Raw genomic sequence first — 19,292 nt, 5'->3', positions numbered from 1 at the left:
CTTGAGTGTACAAACCACCTTGATGGCATAGATGAATGGAGTAATGGGACTTCACTGTTGGTAGAAACCTCCTTGATGGTAGAGGCCTCATTGGTTGGTAACAGTCTCCTTGGTGGATAGAGACTTAGTTGTTAGTAGAGACCTTGTTTTTGGTAGAAGCCTCCTTGGCGGATAGAGATCTTCTTACCTTAGTTGAATCTTGCCTGCTTTGGTGATAGACCTTTCTTGGTCTTAGTGAGAGACGTTGCTCGGCCCTTGTGGAAGACCTACTTGACCCTACCTTAGTGTGAGATGTCGGTACAAGACCTCCTACTTGACATGGCCTTGGGAGACTTGATTCGTTTTGGCTTTGTAGGGCTTGATGTAGGCGACCAGACCTTAGTAGTGAAGGTACCAAGCACTGCCAAGTAGGAGACACCAGACACGTTAGTCTGGTGCCTAGATCAATGTGCCAGACTTTTGAGTACCGCTATCATACATAGGGTGGCATCATGCGACTTATAGTTTTGGCCCCAATATGATGGATAGGGGAATCTTGATGTAGAAATCCGTCCTTTTATAAGAGTATGGAACTCGTTGTCGCGACACTACACAATAGATGCTTTCAGGACGGTTTCCATGATCGGAAACCTTCGTCTTGTCGTTCGAGCTGAATCGCGTCAGAATTAATATTTCTTTGGGGAACTAATCATTTCCCACAGACGGCGCTAGCTGTTGATGCGAAAATTCTCATGACCCGGAACAACGACGTTTACTTGCAAAACAACAAGATGTCATCTCGAATGGCACCGGTGGGGTGCCGGCCAAGGACTCTCCGACGATCAAGTTAGTACTTGTAATCGTAAAGTAGAAGAATTAAATCTGTATTGAATGTTTGAGGGTTTTTTCTCGTACCTCATTAATAATTGTCACACGATGTATTTATTGTTGTCCTCGGGATCAGGTTGGTTACACAAATGTCGATCAGGAATATTTGAATAAGATGAATCGTGATCTTCATTCACCAATTGAATGACAGATGAGTCATCATATTTACCTCCTACATTCTAGGATTTGAAAAACGGACTCTGGTTATCTTGGTTGGTCAACTTCAAATTATTTTATCCTCATCTGTACTATTTTAAAAGACAAATAATAATAAAAAAATAATAATAAAAAAACTCTCTTGCATATAATAATATCTTGAAATTGTTCCTCTATTTGTCGTCATCCTATAAATATGTCTTTCTTCTTTTATTTTCTTCTTTACTCTTCTTTTTACTAATATATACTTTTTTTTCTACTTTAATGCATAGTAATATCTTGAATTTACTCACCTAAAATTTCTTTATTCTATAAGAGTATCTCCAATGACTGCGCACACACACACACACACACACACACACACACATATATATATATATTTATATTTGTAAATCTGATGTGCTATCGTGGATTTACATACACACACACACACACACACATACAAAAAAAAAAGGAAAAAAAAGACTAATTATTTTTAGCTTCAGCCATTATTTTATATTTTTTGTGTAAAAATATACTTGCCAATAACAACCAAACAAGTGTCGTACCCAAGACCCCACATCTTTTACAAACTTACTTTAACATATGGTTGATTCGTTAATAGAATGAGAAAGAGGGAGAAGAGAAAAAATATGATGATGTGGTTGCGTAAAAGGGTTGTGCAAAATTCACAACAATTTTACGTATTAGTAATGTGACAATGTATCTTAACATATTAGAGATTATTTTATTTTATTTTATATATATATATATATATTTTATTATTATTTTTTTAACACATTGTGTATATTTTACACAAAATGATCTTTTACTCTTCTTTTTCTTTTACTTCTTTGATTTCTTTCAAAATATTTTGCATTTTTTCACTTTTAAACACACCCTTATTTCACCTTCTTTAAAGTTATCTCATTGTTGAGCGTGGACAAAAAGTATAATATGTGAGTGTGTTTAAAAGTTATCTCATTTTGACCTCCTTTTCTTTTCTTTTTTTTTTCTTTTTTTTTTTTTTTGTGTGTGTTCATATTCTCTCTATTCCTCTTAAAATTCTTTACTAGAATTTTATGACTTGAGCCAGTTTGGGATTGCTGTTAGAATGTTAAAAGCACTTTTTATAGTAGAGCTGTTATAAAAGTGCTGTTAGTAAAACACTATTAAGCGTTTTGTGACATATTGTATAAATCACTTTTTATATTTGAAGCACTTTTAAAATTGTTTGGTAATAATATTGCTTAAAGCACTTTTATTACTAATTTTACTATATTACCCTTACATTAAACATATGATAATTCCCTAATATTAAATATTATAAAATTCCATTGAGAATGATTTATAAAGATGAACTTGTATTTTTTTTTATTTATTTAAAATATCACATATTTTGTTTATTACAAAGTCCAAAATAAACTAAGATCACATATTTTGTTTACATATTTTTTAAATATCACATATTTTGTTTATTACAGAGTCCAAAATAAACTAGGATCTTTGATTGTTACAGAATCCCACGCATTGTTTGCTATTTGTTTGTAGAAGCCTAAAAGGGATCAAATTGTATTAATAATAAAAAAAAGGGATTAAATTGTCTATAACAAAATTAGTTACCTAAAAACACATGTACCTCTACCCGTAACGCAGTTTTAAAAGTTACGATTCTTAGCTTCAAGTAAACGCGCTTTTTAGACCTAACCTCTACTATCTTTAAGAGCTTTTTTTTTTTTCACCAAACACTTTGCACCGCAATTTTTTAAAATAAAAGTACTTCTCAGCAATAGAGAAGCACTCCCAAACACCCACTTTATGCCCCATGTTTTTATGTTTTGGAATTTTTCTTTATTGCAAACCTGACTGCACTAATATTGTCTTGTAACACTATTAGTAGGCCAGCATATTTTTTTTTTCATGTTGATTATGGCCAGGGGCGGAGCCAATTAAAGCCCAGAGGGGGCACGTGCCCCTCCTCACTTTGCTCCAACCTACTATACATAGGTATATATTTTTGGTATATACATATACTTTTATAGTAATTTTAAATTGTGCCCCCCCCTCAAAATTTCAAATTCTTCTAATTTTCTTGAGTTATATATATCCCTTCTTTAAGTATACAGTATATTTTTCCTTTTCTAATTTTTGTTTCCTTTTTCAAAAAATTTCTTTTTATACTTATGTATAATTGTGTATTTTTTTTAAATTTTTTTTAACTTATTTCTTTTTATCGATGACATTTGTGATTTTATTTAATTAAAATATTATTAATTAATATTTTGTAACTATAATTTTTTTAACAGTATTTATTTAGTATATTATTTTACAACTTTTTTTTTCTTATTTGCCTTTTTGATTTAAAAAAATTATACTTCCTATTTGTCATATTTATTATTATTATTTTTTTTTCAACAATTACGTTGTGCCCCCTCTAAACTAAAATCCTAGCTCCGCCCCTGATTATGGCCGACTTAATTTTCTGGCTCCCCATGAAAAATGACGGGTCAATTTTTTGGTAAGTCCGGTTCACATGTGAACTAGATTTTATTTTTTATTTTTTAAAGGATGATAAACCTCGTACGTAATTGTTAAAAAACAGATGCGTACTAGGGAAGGACGAGAATACACTACAACAAACGCATACCGTGGATTGGAATTCACATTTTGTTTTGTATAATTGTGTTATTTTAATTATACGTAGTTTTATGATCAATTTGTATAAAAACCTTGTTTATTATAAAAATTCAAGTAGACAATTGTCAACGTAAAAAAAATGAAAACTTTATGACTTAATATTTAGTTTTATATTTATTGTTTTATCAAATAACAGAATATATATATATATATATATATATATATTTCTTATTATTTATCTTTTAAATATAAAGACAATATCTATATTCATATACCCTTATGAAAGTTATGATTATTTTTATGATTTCTAAAAAGAATTTATATACTTAACAAAAAAAAAAAAAAGCTTGCTATAACATCAATAATGTGCAGCTTACTACTACTAGCTTATATGAAAAGAGACAAGAGGTAAAATGTGGGAAGTATTTATACGATGGGATTAATTTGATGAAATTACTAATTTGGAATTTAGAGTTAAATATTTTTTATTTTTGTTTTATTTAAAAATTCATAATAAGCTTCTAATTAACCTATAATATATTTTAAATGATATTGAATTTCATTTTTTTTTTTTTAAATAGTAATAACTCATATAGTGTCCGGGAAGTATAATTGTGTCCCAAATATGTTCAATAAAAAGAAAAAAAGAAAAAAAAAAAGAAGGTAGTGATACTTACACCCAACACTTAAACCTAATAATTTTTAATTGGTTATTTATATCAAATACAATTAAGTGGAGGGCTCAACTTTCTTATTTGTTGCATAATTAATCAATTAAAAGAATATGTCTAACAATTCACTAGTGCAAAAATTACTTTTTAAAAAATAATATATTTAAATTTTAATATACTTCTAATCCAACATGAGTTTGGATTGTATTTGCATTTAGTATACCCAATGCGTGCCCAATAGCCCCATGCACATGCACCACCCTTAAGTAAAGCCTAGGACCGACTGGAGCGTGACTTATGCGATCGCCTAAAACCCCTCAAATTTTTTATATTTTCATGTATTCAAACTTCTCTTAAATTTTAAATTTCTTCTATTATTATGTCCCAACCAATTAAGAGATTTAATAGTCAACCAAAAAAAATTTATCCTTCTCTCACACGTTTTTTTCTCTGATTATTATTCCGCTAGCCGTAATTATCGAAACTTATCATTTTTCTCATTTTTTTTTTCCTCCGATTATCATTACACGAGAGCTGTAATTATTGCAACTTGAGATTTTTATCCTTTTTCTCATCTTCTTCTTCTTCTTTTTTTTCCTGATTATCATCACACAAGAGCTGTAATTAATGAAACAGTCCTTTTTCCCATCCTTTCTTTTATCAAATTATCATTACATGTGAGCTGTAATTATTGAAACTTAAGATTTTTTAATTTTTTTATTATCATTACACCAGAGCTGTAATTATTGAAACTTTCTATATTCTCGTATTAACTTCTTTTTTTTTTTTTTTTTTTTTTTTTTTTTTTTGTCATATTCCTTACATATTTTTCCCTCTCTAAATACGATGTCTTCGCTCTCTCCGTTTACACTTTTATATAACTAAGAAATGGAAAAGGCATCTAACAGCAGAACAGCCTCCTGATCTAGGCTAACAATGGAGAATTGCATTACTAGAAGGTTGATGTTTCTAGGAATTTTCCAAGTGTAGAATTAGTACTCCTTTATATTTTTTTGAAAATTTTCTTACATGAACAGTCATAGTAAGGTGGAACCAACGAAAGATCCAAGTACTGCAACATTGCAATACTCTTTTAGGCTCCGTTGTTTGGGAAGTAAAATATTTTTTAAAAAATATTTTTTCATTTTTTGGTGTTTAATTGTCGTAAAATATTTACGAAGAAAAAATATATTAAAATTTAATAAAAATAATTTATTCATTAATTTTTTATAAATTATTTTACACGTCTTACCCGATGAAACCTAGACGTAAATCTTTACTAAATGCTGACAAAATAAAAATAAAAAAATATTTTACTTAAAAAAAATATTTTTCAATTCAAAAAAAATATTTTACATCGTGAGCCTTAATGTATTTCGCTTTTCCCATTGCTTCAAGTATAGAAACCACCGTGGAAGGGAATGGTGATGTGTACTAAGGATGTTGGTGGTCCTAAACAAGTTTAATGGATGCCCCATGTTCAAAAGTTTTAATTGGGCAAGGACGCGTCCATTTTTTCATCAGGAGGCTGTCCTGCTGTTAGGTGCCTTTTTAATTTCTTCCTACTGTTCGGTGACACATCACCAACATCATGAGGCTGTCCTGCTGTCACGCCTGGTTTCCTCAACAGAGAGTCTCATGCCATGAATATAAAAGAAATTAAATAAGAATAAAATTCTCGCTTTTTTTTTTTTTCACTTACTTGTATCATCTCGCCATAAACAACTAAGCCATGTATCTACTAGTATGGGTATGAATAATTAAAATTAATGTTCAATAGCATTTAAAACATGATCCCTAAGATCCAACAGTATGATCTAATTCTATGCAACGGTGCGTAGGTATTCATAAGTGTTGGGTTTGTAGCTCAAAATTGTGTGCATGTATAAATTTTCTTTTCCGTTTTGGAACATTAAAAGTTGTAAAGGAAATTGTATCCCATAATTTCTTGTATGCAAGTTGGGGAATACTTGTTCAATGAGGAATTGTGTTTGAAGACTCTATAGATAAAGATGGGTTTGAGGAGTTTAGAGAGAGATGAGAGAAAAGATGTAAGAAGTTTAAGGGTAAGAGTTGTGAGGAGATAAGTGAGTATATGTAATTCTCGAATATATATATGTAGCCTCATAAGAGAAGATGAATGAGTGAGTGAGGATTTGACATGTGATTGTATATTCTATTACTTGATCCATAATAGTGAAATTTCTGTTTCCCATGAACCTAACCCTATAATTAGGTGAACTATGTAAAATATTGTGTAATGTATAATTTTTTTTCTTTTTTTTCTAGTTGGTACTCACACACACTTATCTCTTTCGAGACTTGAACCCCTGACCTCTCTTTGAGAAGTAAGAGGGTGATACCGCTAAACCACTGGCCTGTTGGTGTGTAGTGTATGATTGTTATCTCCATATATACTTGTGTTGATGTGATGTGATGATACTTTCGCTGTGTGTGATGAAGGTAGGGCCGGTCCTGAGATTGAAAAAAATGTTGAGAGGCCTAGGCGAACTTTAAATGTGAGTCCCTTGAATTAATTTTTTTTTTAATAAAATATATATTACCTCAATGTAATGCAATAAATTAATCCAGGTTGCTGAAATAAAATATAGATATTACCTCAATGCAATTTTTTTATGCCCAATCAAAATGAATATCTTGAAATCTAAATAACAGGAAACACAATCAACATAAACTAAACTTAAAAAAAAAAAAAAAATGTTTTGCTGAAAGAAAATATAGATTACCTTAATGACTCAATATGTAATAATATGATTTACAGAAAAAAAAAATACCTCATGAGATTTAGATCCTAAAAATGCACCTGCAAGAAATAATATTAAATTAGTCATAATAGAAAAAATAATCAATCCAAAAAAAAAAAAATGAATATGATTTACATTGAGGAAAAAAAAAAAAAAAAAAAAAAAACCTTTGTAAAAATTGAAGAAGTAGTTATAGTCTACAGATACAGGATACTAAGAGTTCGGTTATGGAAAATTGATAATCTGAGACAAGAAACTGAGGAGCCAACAATCAAGAGTGTTCTTTGTATTTTTTTTTTCAGAAAGTAAGAATGTTCTGTGTTTGGTTTGCACTTATTTGTAAACTTGTAGCTAGTATGATGATCATATGTATAAAATATATACAGAGTATAAGAGATAATTGACTACACAAAGGACATAAAACATATAAATAATTTTTTTATTATCCAACATGGATCAAATATATGAGGTTGTGTGCCTACTTTAAAGAAAAAGGCATAAAGAGAAAAGAAAAAAACAAAAGACATAAGATAGTGATCATATGATTCATTTTAAATTTTGTTATTGAAATACTAAGATGGGCTAATATTTGAGGCATTTTCAAGTTTTAAGTCAATTGTCTTAATTTTTATTTTTTTATTTTTTTTATTTTTTAAGCCCATCATAATTGGGCCGCAAAGTTTGAGGCCCTATAATACATGAGGTCCTTGGGTCATAGCCTGCTCTGGATAAAGGAGAAATTTAATTCTCAATAATAATTTGACCGTTGAGTGAGTGAGTTGGAGAGAATTAATTTTTTTTCCTGAACTGTAAGGTCATTGACCAAGTAGGCTGGTAGCACTCGTGACGTTGTTTTTTTTTATTTTATTATTTTTCATTTTTTTTACCTATTGTCATTTATTTACAATATTCATATTCACGTACATACAGAGATAATGATCACCGGGTACACCGCATCAGTTCCCTTACCCAAAGGTAATACTCTGTCGTTTAAAGGAAACAAAAAAAAGAGAGGATATGACGAATTTTTTTTAAAGGAAAAATAGAAAATCCATCAACTTTAAAGTATTGTTACTGATTTTCAGGTTCATTGCTGGCATCTTCATGTCCATATTAATTACCTCGTACCATCAGAATTCTAGATGGGTCTTCAAAAAATCAATTTAAAAAAAATAAATTCCCAACCAGATTGCCAGTACCTGTGGATATTAACTAGATGCAATCAAATCTCAATGAGGTTATATGTTCTCACCATAGAACTTAAACCAACTAACCATTAAAATCTAAAACTGAAGGAATTAAAGACTGTAATCTAAAACTGAATTAAGCAAACTATTTGATGATTTTCCCGGAATTGCCTATGACTCGCCGATGGTTTTGACGTGGCTGAGTAGAGTCTGACGGGTGAGATTTGAGTAGAACAGAAAAGTTTGGCTAAGTAAATCCCATTTGTCTGTCCGTTGAGGTAATTTCATGTTTTAAGTTTTTGGTATTATTTTTGTTATTAGTAGAGTGAAGGGCATTTTAGTCTTTTCGCCCACCCCACTTTATTTACCTACAGACAAGTCCTTATTTGCTTGCTTTACATGCTTATTACATGGCCCTATTCACCCGCTATGTATTTTAATAATAAAATTATACATCAACTTTAATAACAAAATAATAAATAAATTAAAAGAAAAAAATTTCGAATCAACCCGTTTTAATTGAGTCATTCTCTTTTCTCTCTCCTCTTTTATATATTCTAATAAAAGTGTAATCAGAACTTAGTAATTAAACAAAACCTCTTATTGATTGTTGAGAGGTTGTAGATGTACAGAACAACATGGTTAAATCTCAAAGTTTCATCTTACAATTAATACCGGGAAAAATAACCTGCATTCAACCAAGTCTTGAGCAATAATCTGAATCGGTTGCGAAATTATCATTTCCTTGGAACCATGAACAACGTAAAACACCGAAGATTTGTATTCTAATTTTATTTTATTTTGTTTCTGTTAGTTTTACCACCAACCAAATGGTGTATAGAATTTAAAGAAAAGCCCAGCGTTATTGATCAGAGCATCAATTTGGCCATAAACCACTACTAGTGTTACTACCAAATTGGAATGGAATTACCTCTAACACCAGCGTTATTGATCAGAGCATCAATTTGGCCAAACGCCTCCCAAGCTCTCCGTACAGAGACGTCGATGGTTGTACCATCAGCGCTGACGTCAAGCTCAACAGTCACACCCGAATAGCGGTGGGTTGAGACGAGTAAGGATGGTCCAATAAGGTGAATAGGTTGATTTCATGGCAGAGAGATTGGAGCCGTTTGATTTGGCTACCGATGGGTTGAGAATCAGTGAAAGAGGAGAGAGAAAAAAGAAAGGGTAATTATCCAATTAAAATGGGTTAATTCTACTTTTTATTATTATTTTGTTAATTTTGTTATTAAAGTTGATATGCTAGTTTATTATTTGAACACATAAGGAGTAAGTAAGCGTGAAGCTATTTACCGGTGAGTAGCTAAACATTGTTCGGTGAAATTTGAACACGAAAAGTGTTATTTGCACACTTTTAATATATATACTAGGAAAAGGCATGTGCGATACACGTGGTGAATGTTTTGTAACTTATAGAATTTTTGTTTTCATATATATTTTTTTAATTATTGATTTGAAACTTGAAACAATAAACCTTACAAAAAATTTGTAACTCTTTTTATATTAATTAATAAATATTTTTTTACATTAATAAATAAATATTGAAATATTTTGAAATTGGTTGTAGAGTTTGAGTTTTGTAAAGTAATAAATTCTTTTAGGTTTTTATTTAATACTGAAATATTTATATTTTATATTTTATTAATTAATAAAAAAAATTATTTTAATACTGAAATTGGTGGTAGAGTTTGAGTTTTGAAAAGGAATAAATTTTTTAAGGTAATTTGAATTTTATTAGGTAATTTGTAATTTTAATTTTATTAGGTAATATTTAAAAAATTATATAAATATATATAATAGTATAGATTTTAATTTTATTAGGTAATTTGTAATTTGAATTTTATTAGGTAATTTAAAATTTATTATAATTTTAAATTTACAATAGAAATTCAAATATATTAATTTTAATTAAATTTTAAAATAGAAATACAATTATACTAATCATACATTAGATTGAAATTGATATAAAAATTTATTGTATGGAGTTTGTGGTTTTTTAGAAAACCCTAGGTTTTATTTTATTTTCTTTAAATATATCCTTATCTAATGTGATAGAGTTTTATAGAAAATAAAATAGGTAATTTGTGTTATAGTTTTATAAAAATTATTTTATTTTATTTAAATATATCCTTGTATAATTAGATTTTATTTTATTAAAAACTCATACTAATTAAATAAATACAAGGGTTATATGTGATAGAGTTCTCTTTTTATATAGGGGTAATTAATTTGTGCCAGAGTTTAGATAATTTGTGCTAGAGTTTTATAGAAACTATTTAAATATATCTTTTCTAATGTAATAGAATTTTATTGCAAATAAAATAGGTAATTTGTGGTATAATTTTATATAAATTATTTATTTTCTTTATATATATATATATATATATATATATATATATATATCATTTTCTAATTATATTTTCTTTTATTAAAAACTCATAATAAGAGTTAATTGTGGTAGAGTTTTAGAAAAATTATTTTATTTTTTATATCAATTATTAAATATTTTTTAATATTAATAATTTTTGTCTACTTATATTTTCTTTTATTAAAAAACTCATAATAAATAGATAAATATGTAATTTGTTTTAGAGCTTAATATAAACTCTTTTGAAAAATAATTTTATTTATTTTAAATATATCCTTATCTAATTAGATTTTATTTTATTTAAAAACTCATAATAAATAGATAAATACAAATTATATGTGATGGAGTTTTAAAGAAAATAAAATAGATAATTTGTAATAGAGTTTTATTGAAATTATTTTATTTTCTATAATAATATTCATAATAAATAGATAAATACAGATAATATGTGATAGAGTTTTATAGAAAATAAAATAGCTAATCTGTGATAGAGTTTTATAGAAATTATTTTATTTTATAGAAATTATTTTATTAAAAAAACTCATAATAAATAGATAATGTGATAGAATTTTATAAAAATAAAATAGCTAATTTGTGGTAGATTTTATAAAAAAATTTCTTTTCTTTAAATATATTCTTGTTTAATTATATTTTTTTAATTAAAAAAACTCATAATAAATAGAAAAATAAGTAATATTTGTTAGACCTTTATAGAAAATCTTTTAAAACTCTTTTTACATGAATTAATAAACATTTTTATATATTTATAATTATTGTCTAATTAGATTACCTTTTATTAAAAAAAAACTCAGAAATAAAGATAATTTATGGTAGAGTTTTAGAAAAATTATTTTAATTTTTATATCAATTAAAAAATATTTTTTATATCAATAAATCTTGTCTAATAAGATTTTCTTTTATAAAAAAACTCATAATAAAGAAATAAATAGTTAACTCTTTTTATATCACTTAATAAATATTTTTTAAATGAATAAATTTTGTCTAATTAGATTTTTTTTTTTATTAAAAAACTCATAATAAATAGACAAATAGGTAATTTGTGTTAAAGTTTTATAGAAACTCTTTTTAAACCTCTTTTTATATTAATTAGTAAATAATTCTTTATATTAATAATACTTGTTTATTTAGATTTCCTTTTGTTAAAATACTCATAATAAATAGATAAATAGTTAAATTATGTTAAATTTTTATAGAAACTCTTTAAATCTATCTTTGTCTAATGTGATACAGTTTTATTAAAATTAAAATTGGTAATTTGTGATAGAGTTTTATACAAATTATTTTATTTTCTTTAAATATATCTTTGTCTAATTAGATTTCATTTTATTAAGAAGCTCATAATAAAAGCTAATTTGTGGAAGAGTTTTAGAAAAATTATTATCTTTTATATATCAATTAATAAATATTTTTTATATTAATAATTTTTGTCTAATTAGAGTTTCTTTTATGAAAAAAATTCATAATAATAAACAGATAAATAGGTTAATTTGAATTTTATTAGGTAGATTTTAGAGTTAGCTAATTTGAGCTAGTTTTCATAGAAATTTTTTTTATTTTTTATTTAAATATATTCTTGTTTAAATATATTTTCTTTTATTTAAAAAACTCATAATAAATAGATAAATAGGTAATATGTGTTAGAGTTTTTTAAAAAATCTTTTAAAAACTTTTTTTTATATGAATTAATAAATATTTTTATATATTAATAATTCTTGTCTAATTAGATTACTTTTTATTAAAAAAACTCATAATAAAAGATAATTAGTGGTAGAGTTTTAGAAATTTTATTTTATTTTTTATATCAATTATAAAATATTTTTTATATCAATAAATTTTGTCTAATTAGATTTTCTTTTATAAAAAAACTCATAATAAATAAATAAATAGGTAATTTGTGTTAGAATTTAATAGAAACTCTTTTAAAAACTCTTTTATATCAATTAATAAATATTTTTATAATAATAATTTTTGTCTAATTAGATTTCCTTTTTATTAAAAAAAACTCATAATAAATAGATAAATAGGTAATTTTTGTTAAAGTTTTATAGAAACTCTTTTTAAACCTCTTTTTATATAAATTAATAAATGATTTTTTATACTGATAATATTTGTCTAATTAGATTTCTTTTTCTTAAAAAACTCATAATAAATAGATAAATAGGTAATTTGTGTTAGAGTTTTATAAATTTTTTTTAAATATATCTTTGTTTAGTTTGATAGAGTTTTATTGAAAATAAAATAGGTAATTTGTGATATAGTTTTATAAAAATTATTATTATTATTTTTTAAATATATCTTCATTTTGTGAACATTTGGACTTTAGAATTAATTTTTTTAGTGAACATTTGGTGTTTAATATTGCAACTAAATAAAATAATATTGATTTTTATATCAACATAACAGGAATGATTTTCGTGACTATGCAAACCTTTGCTTTTGGGAATTTGGTGATCGGGTAAAGAATTGGATCACGCTTAATGAACCATGGAGCTACTCTGTTTTTGGACATCACAATTGTGCACACCCACCGGGTGGATATTATCCATGGCATTTGAAGAGTGAATTGAACATGTACGACGTGACGCATAACCTTCTTCTTGCTCATGCAAATGCAGCAGATTTGTATAAGAAGAATTATAAGGTCAATTTCCATCCGCCTTAATTAAATTTTGTGTTCATCTTCTGTATCGACAAAAAAGAAAAGAAAAAGAAAATGATAATGTTGATATTGGTCCGAAATTAAACTGTTGTGATTAATTTACATACTAATGATATTGAATGTTAATAGAAAGTTCAAAATAGCAAGATCGGGATTGTGAATGTGACATGCTGGTTTAAGACTCTTTTGGACTGGGGGTATCTAAGACGTTGCCCCGACTAATTCCGAGGACCCAGAAACGGTGCCTCCCCATCCCGAGTCAGGTAAGTAGTATGATAGCGGAGGTGTGGCCCCAAATTGTCGTACCTCTGCTTCTTTGATTAAGATCCGACTTGCAAGAGCGGTCAATGGAACTATCCAGAAAATGCAACCGGTTTCGAGCTACGGAGTCGGTTCCATTTGGATAGTAGCCCAATTCCGAAACCCAAAATGTAATGCAACTTTTATTGTGCGAATCATGACTTGAACAGACTCAAACGGACCAAAAATAGATAATAAGGGTCTGCTGGCAGCGAACTGCAGTAAGTGAGTTTACCGGGTATTTTATCAAGTTATGAACACAAAATAAGATACGCCTAAACAATCAGGTTATGGGCACATAACAAGATACGCTCAAAATGACAAATTTGCTAATTCTTGAAAAAGGAAGGCAAATCCATTGGTCTCCTTCTCCAAATCTCAAAATCGATTTCTCATTTCATGTTCTTTGATTCTTCCATTTTGTTCTTCAGGTTTATGAATCCATTGACAACAGGGGAATATCCAAAGAACATGAGAGATAGAGTGAAAGATCTTCGACATTTCAGTAAGAATGAGCAAAAGTTGCTAAAAAATTCATGCGATTTCATCGGATTGAACTACTATACAGCATATCATGCACTCCACAAAAAAATATATCGAGACTCTCATGGTAATGGTGTTGAAGATTCAACTGATTATGAAAAACCAGTTATTTTCCAACCACTATCTGATGTTTTACTTACAGGTATATAATTAATTAGTTCTAAAGTTCTAATGCAATTTTAATTCCATACGAACTCAAATGATCGATCGAATATATATTTGCTTGTAGGTCGTTGGAAAGGTGAAGCAATTGGTGAAAAGGAAAGCCTTCAAGTTTTATCAACCTCTACAAAATCACGTCTGACCATCATTTAATATGAATCATCATTTAATCAAGTATTTATCTTATACAATTAATTAATTTGATAATGTTGCAGGCTAATTCATGGCTTAATGTCTGTCCAGAAGGACTTGGACATGTTTTACAAAAACTTGCGAAAAAGTACGACACTAAGCTTATTTACATTACGGAGAATGGTAAGCCTTAAATTTGGCAAGGTTAATTGTGTGTGTGTGTGTATATATATATATTGGGCAGAATGATATATACCATATATATTACTACCCTAGAAATAGGTATGAATTAAGTCAAATACTTCTGTTTCTCTTATAGGGGTCTGCGACAAGTCTGATGTAAAAGGCACAAATCTTTCAGAAGTCTGTAATGATACGATGAGGAAAAAATACATCCAAGATCATCTTCTTCGGATTAAAGAAGCAAGAAAGTAAGTTCTTGGAAAAAAATCAATTCTCTTTACTTTGATGCGATAAATGTTATACTACGGTATTAATGATTTACAAAAAGTTTAGAGTAAATTAATAATGAAAATTGTGATACATTGTTTAGTTATTATATTTTTGTACATCAATTATATATATATATGACTTGGATTTATTTTTTTAATTTTAATTTTAATTTTTTTTTTTTCATTTATGGACCAGGATAAAGTTAATGTAATTGGATACTTTGTTTGGTCTCTCATGGATAATTTCGAATGGGGTGATGGTTACCTTACTCGTTTCGGCCTCATTTATGTGGATTACAAGAATAATTTAGCAAGACACCCAAAAGACTCAACTCTGTGGTACATGAATTTTCTCAAGGGAGGATCTACGGTAACTACAATACCAATTGGGGCGGCTAAAGAGTCTCCGGCGAAAGAGTCTCCGATCCCTTACAGTACCAACCGCCAATGACAGTAGTGCTTCCGAGCTAGGCTGTCAATAAAGGGACATCAAACTCCAATGCCAATAATCTTTCAACTCTCTATCTCATTTTTCAATAAAATAAAAGTGTTATCCCCACTTCTTTTTTCCGGCAAAAAAAGAAAAAAAAAAAAGATTTCGTGTTGGTTGATGATATGTTTATGTCATATATATATATATATATATATATATATATATATTTGTGTGTTTAAACTCAAGCTAGCATTCCTTTTGCTTGATCAATATTTGTAAGGGTATTTAAGTTTGGGGAGGGCTACCTCCTGCTGTGTAGCCCATTATCGTCATTTCATTTATCAATATCAAATGATTTAACAACTCCGAACAATTTATTTACGATAATTAGTTGACATAGTTCATTCCTTCCTGTTGGTTGGTAATATGTCATATATGTGTTTAAACTCAAGCTAGCAGTCCTTTTGCTAGATCAATTGTGAGGGCGTTTAAGTATGGGGAGGGCTACCTCCTGCTGTGCAGCCCATTATCGTCCTTTCATTTATTAATATGAAAGAATAACTTTGGTTATCAAATGATTGAACAATGGGAGCAATTTCCTTACCATAATTAGTTGGCATGCGCAAAATGTATCTAATGAATTATGAGTTAAATACATTCTATTTAGCAAAATGACGAATATTTCTTACTCATTACCAGACAATTACTTATTTACAAACATGAAAAAACTCTTTTCGCTCTAATTTACCTTATCCTCTTCATAGGATATTTAAGTGATGAGTTCAATAGAAATCGACCATTTATATGGTCAAACCAATAAAAATTACAATCAAACTCAAGTTTGTTTAGTTACTATAAATTATTGAGTTGCAAATTATACAAGTTGTGACTGGGGTAATGCTTACCTTACCCGTTTCGGCCTCATTTGTGTGGATTACAAGAATAATTTAGCCAGACACCCAAATGATCGACTCAGCTCTATGGTATATGAATTTTTTCAAGGAGGGTCTCCGGTAACTACATTACCAGTGGAGCGGGCGGAAGAGTCTCCGTTCCCTTTACCTCCGATCCCTTTCAGTACCAACGGAGTAGTGCCAGAGGCGGTAGTGCTTCAAAGCTAGGCTGTCAGTAAAGGGACATCAAACTTCAATGCCAATAATCTTTCAACTCTCTATCTCATTTTTCAGTAAAATAAAATAATGATTATCCCCACTTTTTTTCCGGGGAAAAAAAAAAAAAATTCCTTCCTTTTCTGTTCGTTGATTATATGTCTGTGTCATATATATTTGTGTGTTTAAACTCAAGCTGGCAGCCCTTTTGCTAGATCAATATTTGTGAGGGTTAGCCTTGCTTTGTAGCCCATTTTCCTCATTTCATTTATCAATATCAAAGAATAAATCTGATTATCAAATGATTGAATAATTCGGAGCAATTTATTTAGGATAATTAGTTAAAATTCATAAAATGTATTTGATGAATTATGAGTTCATTCCTTTATGTTGGTTGAAAATATGTCTATGTCGTGTATATTTGTTTTTAAACTCAAGCTAGCAGCCCTGTTGCTGGCTAGATCAATTGTGAGGGTTTTTATGAGTTTGGGGACAGGGCGGGGCCATGAGATGAGAGCGGGGGTGCCATTATAGCGTTCATATATTTACTTATATGTATTTATTCCACTTAAAAAATTATCACTTGAATTTATTAAATATTTTTTTGTTGATTTTTTAATATAAGAAAAATAAAAATAATAAACATTTAAATAAAAATAATAAACATTTATTAGTTATATGAAAAAGTTATATATTTTAACTATGTCAATTATATCACAAGTTCAACAAAAATAAAATAAAATAAAATAATTATATCACAAAAGTATTAAAAGTTTGCTTAGTTGTTAGTATGTTGGGCTTGCTTTTTATTTCTAAATAATGAAGGGAGATGATATACACGGGCGCTCCACTCTTATATCTAAATAATTAAAAGGGTAAAGTGCAAAACCCCTCCTGAATTATGGGGAAACCTACAACTAACCCCCTAAATTTCAAAAAATGCAAGAAACCCCCTAAACTATGCAAAAAAGTTGCAAATCACCCCATCCGGCCAAGGTCCGGTGAGATATAGCCGTTAAATTTGAGTGCATTTTTTTAAAACACGATATTACCCTTAGAAGCATGAAATGACAATAGTGCCTTTAATTTCCAACCGTTATACGGTTATACCCCAAAATCCCATTCCTTATAATGGACAAAAAAAGCCAAACACGGCTTTACCCAAATATCTCCAAATCACGAACTCTGTAACTGTTAGGGTTTTTTGTTGTTGTTCTTGGTGCTCAATTGTGATACCCCTCGGATCCGAGACACGGGTTGATCAGGCCCAAACCCAAACCCGAGGGAATATCAAACAATTAATATTTTAAATCGAACACTGAATACAAGATGAAATAATAAGAAGTAAATAAAAATGGCTGAAAAGAACTCTAACCGAAAATCCTCAAAATAAGAATATAAAATCCAACTCCAAAACCTTCAGGGCTTACAATTAATATGTAAACCTAGGTTACAATCAATGACGGCTGTCTATGAAAACTATAAACCCAATGAAAAGCTATATAACAGTCACGTTGAGAACTAACTAAATTTAACTAAATCCAGTCATTTAAACCAATTAATTTTAAAACAATTAAAGTAATAAATCCCACAAAATTAATCCAATTAAAATAATTAAATAAAACAATTAAATCCATAATTACGGCAATTAATTAGAACAGAACAATTAATTAACTTAAACAATGAATGCAATTAAAAACAATTACACAAATAATCAAGTAAACTGACATATCATTCAAACAATAACAAGTAATTCCAACAAATTAAGCAATTAAGCAATTAACCATTAAAAATTGCAATTAAATAATTAAAGAAACTCCAGGACTATCCTTTGTAAAATTAGGAGTATTACATTAATCGAATGTTAATTTTGGTGATAATCGCGGTCAGAAAATCGATACAAGTGTTGGTAAGTGTTATCATCCATCTTTACTTCTATTTTCATCTTCACGATGCTGTCAGTTTTCATGTCCATCTCCTTCTCATTCTCCTTCTCTGTGTGTGCGTATATTTGCAGAAAATGAGTTATGAATCATCTGCAAGACGTTGGTTTCGTGGTGTGGTGCGAAGGGGCCCTTTCAGGAATAGGAAATATTGTTGTGACAAAAGGGCAGTTGTGTTGATCTCTGAGTCAGACGACAATCTTGGGAAGTTGTTTTCAATTGCAAGGATAGGGTTTGTAATTCTTTTGAATGGTGAACTCCTTCAGCTGGTTTCGGTGAAGCTATACAAGAAGAACATGAAGGTCGAGTAGGTCATGTTGTGTCCATCAGTGATTTCATTGCAATTGCTAAGTCAATGTTTGTAATACCCCTAGTTTTCAAAAGGATATAATTAGAATTTAAATTTTTATTTCTTGTGCATTTTTAATTGTTTACGTGGCTATGTGTTTATGTGGCTTCATGTTATATGTTTAAATGAATTAATTGATTAATTATAAGTGTGTGCTTAAATGTTTTAAATTAATTGTTGTAGGAGATTATTTGTTAAAAGATAATGTGTTAATTTTAGTTGCTTGTTTAGATATGTGTTTTATTTTAATTTTAATTTTAAAAGGAGTTGGATTTTGATAGTAGTTATGGACCAAATAAATGGGTCACATGGACTACTTGGATGGACCTACATAGGTAAGGGTTATGACCCATGGGTAGTGGAGGTTATTGTTATTATTATTCTAACTAATAATGATAAGGAGGATTCAGTTATATCTATATTTATATAAATATATATAATTATATTGTATTTATATAAATGGTTACATATTTATGTAGATACATAATATTACAGGGTAGTATTAGTATTATTATTATAATACCTCCGAATTTCCACG

The 19,292-nt window shown here is 28.6% G+C and overlaps 1 protein-coding gene across 1 annotated transcript; it reads left to right on the top strand.

The window, feature by feature from the left end:
• Positions 1-291: 291 nt before the first annotated feature.
• LOC132279688 (raucaffricine-O-beta-D-glucosidase-like) lies at positions 292-18,716 on the top strand. The gene is made up of 8 exons (XM_059781718.1): positions 292-407; positions 13,076-13,313; positions 13,461-13,528; positions 14,063-14,279; positions 14,552-14,651; positions 14,788-14,831; positions 15,117-15,290; positions 18,480-18,716. Exons 1-8 carry the CDS (start codon positions 292-294, stop codon positions 18,714-18,716), a joined length of 1,194 nt encoding a protein of 397 aa, XP_059637701.1.
• The last annotated feature ends 576 nt before the right edge of the window (positions 18,717-19,292 follow it).

Source organism: Cornus florida, unplaced genomic scaffold (assembly GCF_030987335.1).
Source record: "Cornus florida cultivar Cherokee Brave unplaced genomic scaffold, ASM3098733v1 CherokeeBrave_3.0.0_Hap2_Chr01, whole genome shotgun sequence".
NCBI classification, from domain to species: Eukaryota; Viridiplantae; Streptophyta; class Magnoliopsida; order Cornales; family Cornaceae; genus Cornus; species Cornus florida.
Note: the sequence above shows the minus strand (reverse complement) of the source record. Positions and strands in the feature narration are given on the sequence as shown.

Excerpts from the sequence above, each read along its gene's own strand:
- LOC132279688 (XM_059781718.1), top strand. The coding sequence starts at position 292 with ATGTCGGTACAAGACCTCCTACTTGACATGGCCTTGGGAGACTTGATT. Across the intron at positions 14,652-14,787 it reads TATTTACATTACGGAGAATG|GGGTCTGCGACAAGTCTGAT; the intron begins GTAAGCCTTAAA and ends TTTCTCTTATAG. Across the intron at positions 15,291-18,479 it reads TTCTCAAGGGAGGATCTACG|AAAATGAGTTATGAATCATC; the intron begins GTAACTACAATA and ends GTATATTTGCAG.